Consider the following 13,142-nt stretch of genomic DNA (forward strand, 5'->3'; position numbering starts at 1 on the left):
TCCCAGCACTGGCCGGGCAGGGGGGAGACTACAGCCGGGGAGGAAGGTCCCCTTTTGAGACCACAAGCGAGTGCTGAATCACACACCTAAACTTCTCGTTTTCATTCTCACCTACAAAATCAACACCTCCAAACTGAAATCACACTCAAGGCGCCGGATCTGCCAAATATTCCGCGGACTCGCTGTCTCAGTCCTTTCCCCAACTCCCTCCCCACCCCGGGGCTAGCTGGAGGGATGGCAAAGAAGGCAGAAGAGGGGCAGGGAGGGAGGAAGAGAGGAGGAAGCAGGGAGGACCCCGGGGCCCCCCCTCCTCGGGGAGCACCCTTCCCGCTCACCGATGTGTCCTCCGAGCACGAGGCAATGATGTTGTCAATGAATGGGTTCCACTTGATGTCCAGCACGTTGCCTTGGTGACCACAGACCTTGGGGTAGTTGGGTTCAATCCTGCCCGTCTGCCAGGGAGGAAGAGAGAGAGAAGGGGATGAGTTTGGTGGGTGGCCCAGAAAGGAGAGCCTTTATTCCGGGCTTCTAAGCTGGACCGGGAAGTCCTTGAGGACCTACCACTATATTGTGCACCGTTGCATTTCTGCACCAGGCCCGTCCAGATTGTTCTGTGGCTCTGTCCTCCCCAGCCCTGAATGGTAAGGGGCAGGCAGCAAGAGCAGAGTGATACGCAGTTGGTCCGTACCACGCCTCTCTCTGGGCAGATTAGGCAAAGCACCGCTTCCTCAAGTGAAAGTTGAAAGTTAAGGTGCTCCCTGTTCACCTGAACAACCGGAGCCTAACGGGCAGCAGGCCTGGCAGTCCACGCATCCAGACACAGGGCACGCGTCCCCATTCTCTCCCCAGTGCCCATGCTCCCCGCCGCCCCCCGGGGAGGTGCCACGGTCAGGAGGAGGCTCCTTCCTGCTGCTCCAGGAGTCAGCAGGGAGGCCTGAGTCTCTGGGCCCACCTAAACACGGTCATAGAAGTCACTCTGCCTGCGATGTGACCAGTGCTACTCCCAGATGTGGGTGCTCGTTCAGTGCGCATCTTAGACACCTGTACACAGCACCCTGTGGTTCAAAGCATAGTCCACAGAGCCACACAGGCCTGCATTTGAATTACAGCTCTGCTGCTTTGTAGGTACATGGCCTTGGGAAAGTCAGCAAAGTTCTCTGAGCTTCGGTTTCCTCATTTCTGAAACACGGACAGTAATATCTGCCTCTTAGCCTTTTGTGGCCACTGAATGAGCTAATGCTTAGCAAAGTGCTTCGTGTAGAGATTATCATCATAGTGAATGCTCAATGTATGGTAGTAGCCGTATTATCATACAGATTAGATAATGACACCTCCTCCGGGAAGCCCTCCCTGATCCCTAAGTGGGTTAATAGCTCCTCCTCTGTGTGCTCGCCACATTCTGTGTTTCCTTCTGTTACAGGCACCCTCACATACAGCTGCAGCCCACTTCTTGTCCGTGAGCAGCTGAGGACAGAACCCTCTCTTGTCTCTGACTATCCCGCTCCATACAAGCCTGGTACACGCTATGTGCGAGGTACCTGACCTGAAAGACATCCTTCAACGGCAATGGATTCCACAAAAGATGCAACAAGGAGTAGGGGAGAAGGAGGGGGTGGGGGGAAGGGAAGAGAAGTCCATGTTTAAGGAAGGGGAGTAAAATTATAGGCAGAAGATGTGTTTCCATCGCCAGGCTCTTTAATACTAGGTTTTTGGGGCATCGGAGGAAGTAGGAAGGATTTATCTCGTCACCAGCCATCGGCTGACAGTGGTGAGGTCATCCGAGGCACCTTCGGCAGGTAGTACCTCCCTCCCACCTTTAGCTTCCTCCCCTGAATGATGAAGGAGAGAATTTAATTTTTGTAAAGCCTCTGCTTCCCGTACCTTCTGCTTCACCAGTATGGCGGGGCAGGCGTTATTCCAGAACGTGTGTCCCGCTGTGACCTCTCCCCACCCACTTTCTGTCCGAATCTCCATCAGCTCCTTTCCAGGTTGGCTGATTTTTTTGTGTGACAACGCAACGGTGAGATGGGTAGAGACAGAAACAGACCCAAGGGAAAGTGGTAACGGTGGGGAAAGAGAGAGAAGGAAAAAGCGTCAGAGGGGTACTCAGGAGAGCTGCAGCGACATCGTGTGCATTGTGGGGAAACCGCAGAATGGACGGAAAGGGTCTGGGGGCGTACTGCCATCAGTTACAAACAGGGTCCCCTTTGCCATTTTATGGGGGATGCAGTGAGAGCTGGAACGCCTCTCTCTATTACTTTTGGGCTGTTGGACTATTTCTTTAAAACAAGACCCTGAGCAGCGACTGAACCACATGTGACCATGGCTTTGGTCAGGGTTACACATGACCTTCTCTGGCCCTCACACAGGCTGTGATTCAGGTATGAGGGGGTCGAGGCCCCGAGGGCCTACGCAACGCACACGAGATTACCCTGCTGGAGGCGAATCAGGGGTTCCTGCTGAGGGGCAACCCTTCAAGTCTGAGCTTACTGAACCCTGCCCTGCTCTTTTTGGCCAACTCCCCGCGTCCAGTCTGACATCGAAGGGCAGACAGGCACTGCCCTGTCTCCTCCCACAGCTCGCCCGCCCTCTGGCAGAGCCCCTACATTGGATCCCAGAGGCTGCATCTACGTGATCCCTGAGCAAATCTGCCCGCATTAAGCTTTTGGCACGCAGCCCAGCCCAGGCAAATCGGAGGGGCGCCAAATCAGTCAATAGGTGGCCATCAGCTAAAAGGAGCTTCTGGCCAGCAGCCTGTGCGGGTGATGCCCTGGAAGGACAGGTTAAGTGGCATCGCCGGAGCCCACGGAGTATGGGGCGAGGTCAGGGCCCTGCACTGGGAAAGGAATACGTCTTTTTAGAGCTGAGAATGATCCTGATGTAATGTACATACCAGGTGGACCTCGCCTTACACAATGGATTCATTCCCCGGTGGGGTGGGGAATTGCGATCGTCAAGACTAAATCACGCTGTTGGTTCTGTGAAAGGCGACCCCCTAGGATTGCGCAGTGTGCAACCTGCTTGGCTGTACGCGGTGGCCCTCAGGGGAAGGTCCCCCCCCTTTTGACCTGGCAGCTCTGCTTTTCCTGTTTTGGATCACGGGGCTCTACATATCATTTGGTTGGAAAAACGAGTTCCGCTGCTAAGAAAAAAATGTCTGAAAACCACTGTTCTATGGAGAAATCAAGTAAATTGAAAAACACAACTATTAACTCCAGGAAGACGGTTGTACAAGAAAGCTAACGTAAATCATAGTGATCACGATTTATGTGCAATATTTACATAGTTGTAATAACATAAACCCTGAATGTTTATTTAAACCAGAGTTACACTAAAACACACTGGGAGCACAGAGGTAGGGAAAGCGTGTGTGTGTGTGTGTGTGTGTGTGTGTGTGTGTGTGTGTGTGTGTAGTAAGAGGGGAGACTGGGCTGGAAGAGAGCCAGATACTCAAATTCCGTAATAGGAAGTCAACACACAATGTCTAAGACTTAAAAATTCTAGACATGACAATGAAAGCGTGTAATTAAGAAATACAGGGCTAAGTGCAAGAAGAAACAGCGAAAAGCAACGAACAGGGTTCCCTCTGGGGCGTGTAGCAAAGTGGGAGACAGACTGGTTACAGGCAGCGGTGCGCCGGAAACTGCTTGGCTGGATCTCCGGGGAAAAGAGGTTCTGGTTTGGGGCATTCACCAATTTCAGGGGCATAAATGTTCCCACTAGGCTAATTTTAATCTACCAGGGTGCTGTCACCAAAAGCTGAGTGAGAAGAGACTCACGACAGTAACCATCACTTAAGGTTTCTACCATGTAGGTATGATGGACGCGAGTCTCCCCCAGAGCACAGGGCGTAGTAAAATAACTAGAGGGTGATACGCTGTTAGCATCTAGGACTTTTGTTTTTGGGATAATGTATCTAATCGCAAGTTTGCATACTTAGTTTTTAATAATGGCCATGTTTACCAATCGGCTTGCAGAACTCTTACAAATGCAGCAACGGGCTCTCACGAGCAGGTACAAGCCGCTTCCGGCATGTCACTTGTGCCCTAGACCTCCAAGTAGCACGGGGCTTGATGAGCTCTGGACACTTATCGCTTCAATAGACAGAAAAATTAAAGCACAAATAAATAAAACGCACGCATTAGGTGTTCTAAAGGAAGCTTGTTCTGTATTTTTAAAAAAATGTGAGCAACCCCCATCCCAGACCCCCAAATACCTCTGTCTTCTGTTCTAATTTCTTTTTTCTTAAATGTTTATTTATTTTTGAGAGACAGAGAGAGAGAGAGAGAGACAGAGAGACAGAGAGACAGAGCGGGAACAGGGGAGGAGCAGAGAGAGAGGGAGACACAGAATCTGAGGCAGGCTGTCAGCACAGAGCCTGACGAAGGGCTTGAACTCATGGACCGCGAGATCAAGACCTGAGCCGAAGTCAGACACTTAACAACTGAGCCACCCAGGCGCACCTCTGCCCCCCGTTCCAATTTCTGTATGGGGGTGTGACTTGAGACCAGACCCAGGTCTGGTTAGTAACGGCTACACAAAATGGCCGTCTGTCTGTCACTCATTCTTATACGGACACACTGACACTGATGCTATCCTGCCTAAGATCAGATTTCATCCTCATATAACAAGTTCATCTTACAGCTGAGGGAGCGGAGGTTCAGACAGGGTCTAAGGAGCAGAGTCAAGGTTTTTCAGTGTTTCATAACGTTAGCATCACCGCAGAGAGAGATGGTCAGTTCACAGAACTGCCCCCGCGCTAGGGGGCTAACCTGCCGTCTGGTCTTTGAATCTCAAAGAGAGCTTCAGCCTCAACAGAGCTGAGGCAGAGACCTCGCTCCCTGGGGTGAGGTGGGAAGTCCGTTCTTTGGAGTCTATAATCCTATAATCACTAGGGAAATCTTCGTGCCGTCGGTGTGGACCTTATCCTGGAAGACTCAAAGGGCAAATCCAGCCCCTGCGCTGAGGCAGACCTTCAACATCAAATGTGGGGCGGAGGGCTTTCTAGACCCTGAGTCTTTTTAAGGAGGAGCCAGGTTCTGGGGGGCGAGTCGTTTCTCAAACGTACCTCATCTACCAAAAGACCAAGTTAGTAGGGCTGGCACACAGGCCTCTCTGTGCGGTGGGAGGGGGTGTGAAGTAGGGCAACCTTCCCGCAGATGCATTTGACCTAGTCTTGCAAAGGCCTTTAGAAGGTTTGTAGCCTTTGGCCAGTAATTCCACTTTGGGAACTTATCCCAGGGAAATCGGCAGACCAGCACCCCGAGACATTCAGCGCATGGGTATTTATAACAGCGAGCGGTATCATAAACGCCCCATGGCGGGGCACTGCCAAAGCGAATTACAGGACATCAACATGACAGACTATTATGAGGTCATTGAAAATGGTACTTTCAGAGAATATTTAATGACTTGAGAATTTCTCAAGAGCTAATGTTCAGTGAAATAGTCAGAAGCAAGTTATACCCATAAAATGATCCCTAGGTATTAAAAAAAACACATAGTCTGGGGTGCCTGGGTGGCTCAGTTAAGCTCCCAACAAATTGGTTTCGGCTCAGGTCATGATCTCACAGCTCGTGGGTTCGAGCCTCACATCAGGCTCTGTGCTAATGGTGCGGAGCCTGCTGGGGATTCTCTCTCTCTCTCTCTCTCTCTCTCTGCCCCTCTCCTGCTTGCTCTCTCTCTCAAAATAAATAAATTAATTAAAAACAAAGAAACAACCCCCTCCCCCCCCATATAGTCTGTAGGAAAATACATCAAGATGTTAATAGTGGTGACGTCGAGCTGGTTGGGCGTTCGCAGTGTCCAATTCTTCCCCAGGACATTTAGAATTTGTATCAAAAAGATAGATGTTATTAAGAGCACAGGCGTACACGCTCCGTAGCTTCGACTGAAAAATATTCCCCTCTGGTCGTGACCCATTAGGTCTTCCAGAAGTGACACGTGGACCCGTGCCTACCAGATCGACACGGCTTCGGAAGCTTTTGTGGAATGTAAATATGTTTGCTCACAAGGGCTTCTTCTGCTGCCCTGTTACCCCACGCAGGGTTTGGGGGGAAACACGCTCCCTGAAACGGAATAAAGTTGCACAATTAACTGAAAGCGTGTTGCAGAGCGCGAGGCATGTGCGCAGGAGGGGACGCCGGGCGCTCCCTTGGAAGGGCTTCCCCGGGGGGAGCGGCAGGGGCTCCGGGCCTCCGTCCGGGCTCTTATCTGAACCCAGTGAACTTGACTGTTTTCAAAACAACCTGCACTGCAGCTTTAGCCTCTTAGAATCTCCCATCGCTGCAAAGCTGAATTCTGTACACAGAAGCAAAACGTTTCTTACCCGGGGGATCAGCTGAGCGCCGCTGCAAAGACCAACTCAGAGCGGGAGGTGGGGTTTTTCCAGGCCCAGTTCGGGCACTCACCTCCCCAGCTGAGTGACCTTGAACATGGCCCCTGGCCTCTCTGGGCTTCCCAGATTCCTACCCACCCTGGGCTACGGCTCTTTCTGTTTCTTCCTGGCTGCCGTTTTTACTGTACGAAGCAAGGCTGACCTGTCACCAGAGCGCCTTGCCTCAGGTACCAGGACGGGACAGAGAGAGCCACGCAAAGTCTGCTGTCGGTAAGACATGGGACGGCAGCACTAACGATGACAAGGACAGAAATAACAGATCATTTGCCAAGGGCGCGTGAAGCCTTAAGCCTTGTGCTGAGCAATTTAGGTACATCGTTTTGTTTAATTCTTATAAGACCCTACAGAGTTTTAGTAAATGCTTCTAACCTTCCCCTAACAATCCATTTTAGGGATAAGAAAGCAGGTCTTGGCCTGACTCGTTGAAGGTGAGGCCCTGGGAGGCACGGAGCCACAGCGTGCACTTGGCGCCCTCCGCCTCGAGGCATCTCCATCCTGCCGCCTCCTGTTTCAGACGGTGGGGGAGACACTTGCTCATCAGGGAGACAAGTGGTCACAGATCAGAAGTAGGACCTCGGCATTTCTCGTGAGCATCCCGGGAGAGGCTGGCTGGCCACTCTGTCGTGAATCCCCTTAAATTTGCTCTTGGAGAACGGCCTTCCCTCACTCAAGTCTCTGCCCTCTCCCTAGTGATGCTCAGAGATGACTATATTTAAATATTTTTTTATGTTTTATTTCTGAGAGAGAGAGAGAGAGAGACAGTGTGAACAGGGGAGGGTCAGAGAGAGAGGGAGACACAGAATCTGAAACAGGCTCCAGGCTCTGAGCTAGCTGTCAGTACAGAGCCCGACACCCGCCTCGAACCCATGAACTGAGAGATCATAACCTGAGCCAAAGCCAGGCGTTTAACCGACTGAGCCATCCAGGCGCCCCAAAGATGACTATATTTTAGAATCTCCTGGGAAGTTAAAAAAAAAAAAATCCCAATGCCCAGGTTGCATCCCTATTGATTTAATCACAACGACTGGGGCGGGGGGACCAGACACCAGTATTTTTTAAAGATCCGCACATAATCCAATGGGCAACAAGTTTGGGGACTACTGCCGTGGGGTTCCATGTTCTGCTGGGGCTTCAGGGAACATCTTGTAATACGCATGCAGTCCGCCACTGGGTCAGAGGCCTCCAGACTGTCAGAGTCCGAGAATTACCCTGACTTGGCCCCTGGGTGCAGGGGAAGGGGTAAGAACATCACCGAATCAAAGGACATCCCTGCATACTTACTATAGGCTCATTTGCAGGAAGCACAGATAAAACAAGTAGGAAGGTAACACTCACATCAGGTGATGTGTGATGTAAAGGAGAGCCTGGGGTGCCAGGGCGGCTCAGTCAGTTAAGTGTCCGACTTCGGCTCAGGTCATGATCTCAATGATTGTGGGTTCAAGCCCCGTGCTGGGCTCTCTGCTGTCAGTGTGGAGCCTGCTTGGGATTCTCTGTCTCCCTCTCTCTGCCCCTCCCCCACATGCTTGCGCACTCTCTCTCAAAAATAAATAAACATTAAAATAATAAATAAAGGAGGCCCCAGGACATGGATGACGCTGAGTCAGGGGATGGGTGGTCTACAGAGGAACCCCAAGCTTTGGTGGGGGAGCCACCTTGGGGGGTGCCGCCCGGTCATCACACTTCCTCCACCACGTGCTGCCCCATGCCTCCCAGACCCAGTTAGGCTGCTTGCAGTCTTCTCTGCCTTCTCTCCTCCAGATGTAAGTTGCTATTAAATATGAGAGAGGGTCATCATCAAATGAGAAGCATACATAGTCCTTCTCTTCAAGGCCTTGGGCAGATGTCAGGCCCCCCGCGTCCTAGCCCGAGGCCGGAAGGAAGCCCTGCTCCCACCTCCCAGCCCTTCACACTTCCCACAGCAGCTACACATGCATGTACGTAATGAATATTGTCCGGGGAAGTGCAACTGGACAAGTAGGGAAAGTTGTCCCTGGTCACCGCACCTGGAAGTGACAGCCGGGACAAGTCTGAGCAGGTTCAGAGCTCTGGCTACCACCGTGGCCTGCTCGGCGCGAGTAAGGGGGTGTCTCTTGCTCCTGACACTGTGTGTCCTTCATCCACAGTGTGGGTGCTCCCCAGGGTATGCCCAATTTGCTAGTGACAGCCCCCAACATGCCTGCGCGCGCACACACACGTTTGTACACGTGTGCACGCACAACCCACATGGCCCTTTCTGCCCGAGCCTCTGACTCTGCTCCCTCCCTCTCTGCATCCCAGTCAGAACGCACTGGTCTCGGGGCCCGTACTTCAGGGCCCTGATCTCCTCGGCCAGTTAATCCAATAAGCAAAAGCCTTCTAAGGAGGACACTGGGGGAGAAGGGGTCAGTCCCCTCCTCCTTGCCCGTCATCCACATGCACACTGACAGTGGTCTTTTAGAGAAAGCCATCTGGTCCACAGGGGCCCTCTCCTGGCTTTTCAGACTCCTAGCCAGTCTGCGGAGATCTGTTTTGGGCGGAGGGCTTCAATTCACATTAGAGCTTCCAGGGCTGCTCCATGAGATTCCTGAAGCAGGACCCTGATTTGTCTGCTCGCCTCTATGTCCACCCTCTTCCATACTCTTACCAATTCATCTTACAAAATCTCTCCTAGAGTCCGGCTCTGCTGCAAGGACTCTCCCACTCTGTAAGTTTCAATGGCTCCCTATTGCCTAGGCTTGAAAAGCCCAACTCATTCAGACAGAAGAGCCCTTGCAGCCCCAGCCTGGTCCTGCTCTGATGGACTCCCTCCCTCCGCTGCCGGCACCACACTACGTCCCCGCCTCCACTGCTCTCACTGCCCAGATGACTGACCTCTGCTCCTGGTTCATGCTTGACATCAGGCCGTGAGCACCATGAGGTTAGTGACCTTGATGAAGACATGCCTGGGGACCTCATTCAGTGCCTGGCTCACAGCAAGAATTCAAGCTGGGTGAATGCCTGTCACCTTATTTCCCACCTCTGGGCCTTTGCTCATGCCGCTCTTTACCCCAACTCCTCTTCCCATCCTCAGCACCTAGAAACACCATCCGGGGAACAGACAAATGTCTCCTGTCCCTGTACTGGGAGATAGTTCTGGATAATTCTGCTCTTATGACCTTGAGACACTCTACATCTGGGGCTGAGCTTCAAGGGTAGGTTCAGAGTCAAAGGGCAGAGTGTGGGATAAGGGCTGTGAATGCTCTCAAGTTCATCCAGACAGAGACAAGTTCATGGCAGGACCTCAGAAAGCCTCCTAACTTCATGACTTCCTGTTTTGATTTTTCCCTTTATTCCAGTTAAGGCCCTTGGCGTGTTTGTGTACGTGTATGCGTGTGTTCTGGCAGAGGGGGTGGGAAAAGGCCCCGGGTGGGGGGCAGGGGTATGTGGGGGGAAGGGCAGTAAGCAATCCTGTGTCTCCAGTATTTCAGTTCTGGGAGACGCACTCAGTTCTCCCAGGCTCCAGGGAGGCAGGTGATGGGGCCTCCCTTGTCCAGACCCTACACGGTATCCGTTTACAGACCCCATGAGAAGAGATAAGAGGCTCCTTGAGGCAGGAGAGGAAGATGCTGAGTGACCAGTAAGACTGTATGTGTGTGTGTGTGTGTGTGTGTGTGTGTGTGTGAAGGGCCTTATGCTTGTCTGCAGTTTCTTGACTACTGGCTCCTTTTATAAAACCCTGTGCTAAAATACATAAAGAAGATAAGAAAACTCCAAACCTACAGTGCCTGACAAATCTGATGGGATGTCCTGGGGGCGGGGTTCTGACCTTGGCTGCTGTTAATCTACTGGGGGAGACACGACAAAGAACCAGACAATCGGCAGGCTGTGCTTTGGTGGGGGACATGTGGCGGGGAGGGGAGGCTGTGGGGGCACAGAGGAGAGACTGAAGACCAGAGACGCCGAGATCAGGAAGGCCTTCCCAGAGGAGGTGCTGAAGACCCGAAGGGTTGACAGCACACAGCCTGGGGAAGGCTGAAGACCCAGAATGACAAGCACCTGCAAAGGCCCGGATATATTTGGGAAAGCCAAGTAACTGGACAGAGACAAGGCCTCAGAGGTAGGCCGAGACCAGATGGTGAAGGAAGCTGCGAAGGAGCCTGGACTCTACCCCACGGCCAGGGGAGCCATGGATGATTTAACACAGGAGAGTGGGCGGGACCCAGATGCCCCAGGCAGTCACTGCAGAGCAAGAACTGAGTCATACTCCGGGAGCCCAGGAGCCCGAAGGAGGCTGGGAGAGGCCCCCAGCCCAGGGAACATGCTTTCTGGTACCCCAGTCCCCCATCACGTCCCAGGGCCCCACAGTCAGGGAAGGAGGATGTGAGCAGAAACCTGTGAACTGCTGGAAATGAAGAAAAATGCGCAGAAATACAAGAAAAATACAAAAAATACAAACTACAAGACACCATCTATGCACATCATGGGGGAAAGACTTAGTTTTGAAGGAGTAGAAAAAACACATTTCTGGTTCAGGCAGAAGACCAAAAGAGGGTGCTCACGCCCCCTCTAGGCAGTCAGCAGGGGGACGGTCCCCGGCCTTCTGCTCCCGCCCGGAGCCAGGCTCTCCTGAAGGTGGGGAGCGCCGCGGGCTCGACCACACAGGCTCGGCAGTGTCTCCCCATCTCCAGGCCCCAAGCAGGCCTCCTTCTGTGAGCCTGGAGCCGCTCCCCAGAGAAGGCCCTGCCCCAGAGAGGGCCCTGGTGGAAACGCAGCCCAAAGGGAGCAGCCCAGGGAGGGATGGGGACGTGGACGGCCTTGAGGCAGTGTCCGGGCCACAGAAGGAGGGGAGAGAGGGGAACGCGTTGGCCCGAGGCCCTTGCTGTGTGTGACATCCCTGCATATGTCTCCTGCAGGAGGGAAGGAAACTCATTTGGGGTTATTATTTCTGCCCAGGGCTCTTGGGGCCCGGGGGCCACCACTGAAACTCTGCCCAGGGGAAAGGCCAGTGGCCTGGGAATCCCCTGACCCTGCCGCACGCTGGCTGGTGGCCTGGGACAAGCCCCTGCCTCTCTGGGCCTCAGTGTCTCCCTCTGAAGAGTGGAGGCATTCTGGAGGGCCCCAGATAACACACACGTGGCACACTTTGCACCCCGGGCTTCGGTCTCTATAGCCAGCATTGCCGACAGCTCACGACATCCCTCCTGAGCCCTGTGATCCTTCTTGGTGATCAGCGTGGGGACGTCTGAAGATCTGCCTGGGGCCACGTGACCCTCTAGAGCCCTGACAACTGTCTGCTAAGCCCCCGAGACTCGGGGTACCTCACAGCATCCAGAGAGGATTCCTGAGGCCTCTGGTGAGTGAAGCCCCATGCACGTCTTCACATCTGCCCTTCCGTCGCCAGGCCCACTGTGCCCACACCCCCCTGAGGTGCTCCAGCAGCCTCCCAATTCATCCCCGGCTCTTCTAGAACTCCAGGGTGAGGCCGGCATCCCATAATTATCACTTTCATGGTACAGCCCCTCCAGAAGCTTCCGTGGTTGGGATCATTTGTAGGAATTTGGGCAGCTGGATATCTAAGTTCCTTTTCTGATTTGGGGTGGGGGGCTCTCCCGCTGATACTGCACTGATGGGATGTGGCATCTCACCCATCATGAGAAGTGAAGGGGGGCTCCCCCTACCCAGAGTCCTCTGTTGGCCAGGGAGGGGCACGTGACCCGGTGCGGCCAGTCAGACCTCCCCCCCCCCGGATGGCTGATGTCTGACTCTACTTCCTGCTTGGGACCCTCAGAGGCCGACTTGGGGCTTCACACCATTCCAGGTCTGGTTCTTCATGGCCCCCAGCCCCTTGAACCTGTGAAGGCCCCCACTCCCTGTCTGCTTAAGAGGCCAGCATGACCTCGGCTGCTAGCAGGCGGGAATCCTCACTGCGTCATGTGCCTTGTTGCTGCCTCATCAGATCCGGGTTTCTGATCATCTAGCCCCAACCTCATTAGCCAATGACAATTTCTTTTCTTAAATTAAAAAAAAAAAGTTCACTTGTTTTTGAGAGAGAGAGGCAGAGACAGAATATGAGTGGAGGAGAGGCAGAGAGAGAGGGAGACACAGAATCGGAAACAGGCTCTAGGCTCTGAGCTGTCGGCACAGAGCCCAATGTGGGGCTCGAACTCACAACCGTGAGATCATGACCTAAGCTGAAGTCGGACGCTTAACTGACTGAGCCACCCAGGCATCCCTGACTTTTGATTTAGGCTCCAGTAATGATCGTCGGGCTCTGTGCTAACAGCTCAGAGCCTGGAGCCTGTTTCTGATTCTGTGTCTCCCTCTCTCTCTCTCTGCCCCTTCCCCACTCACGCTCTGTCTCTCTCTCAAAAATAAACATTTAAAAATTAAAAAAAAAAAAGTCAGANTTACCCCCCCGAGCCCCCCAGGTGCCCCTGAAAACCCCCTTTAAATGGAAGGTGAGCAGCTCAGCTCTCAGATGCCCAGCCCCATCCCAAGCCTTTTTTATGCGGCATCTGCTGAGGTCGAGTGATCCTCTGGGATTAGGTGACGTGTGACGCACGGACTGCATGCACTCCGAGCTCCTGGAGCCTCCATCCAGCTCTGGCTCTGCTCACACAGTTGCGTGACTGAGGAAGTTCCTTCCTCCCAGCGCTTCCGCGTGCTCAGGAGACAATACACGTAACCCCCTCGGCCCAGCCCTGGCACCAACTAAGCACGCAGCTAATCTCAGTTATCATTATCATCTGCAAAATACCATTATCATCCATCTCCCCCTCCGCCCCTG

At 53.2% G+C, this 13,142-nt stretch overlaps 1 protein-coding gene across 1 annotated transcript in view; it reads right to left on the reverse strand.

Annotated features, from left to right (window-relative positions):
* The window catches only part of CORO2B (coronin 2B), a 68,917-nt gene that overhangs the window by 23,029 nt on the left and 32,746 nt on the right, over positions 1-13,142 (reverse strand). The window contains exon 3 of the mRNA XM_077746530.1: positions 336-452. Within this exon, the coding sequence (XP_077602656.1) occupies positions 336-452 (117 nt within the window). The remainder of the gene's footprint in view (positions 1-335; positions 453-13,142) is intronic.

This window comes from Crocuta crocuta, unplaced genomic scaffold (assembly GCF_008692635.1).
Source record: "Crocuta crocuta isolate KB4526 unplaced genomic scaffold, BGI_CrCroc_1.0 scaffold130, whole genome shotgun sequence".
NCBI lineage: Eukaryota > Metazoa > Chordata > Mammalia > Carnivora > Hyaenidae > Crocuta > Crocuta crocuta.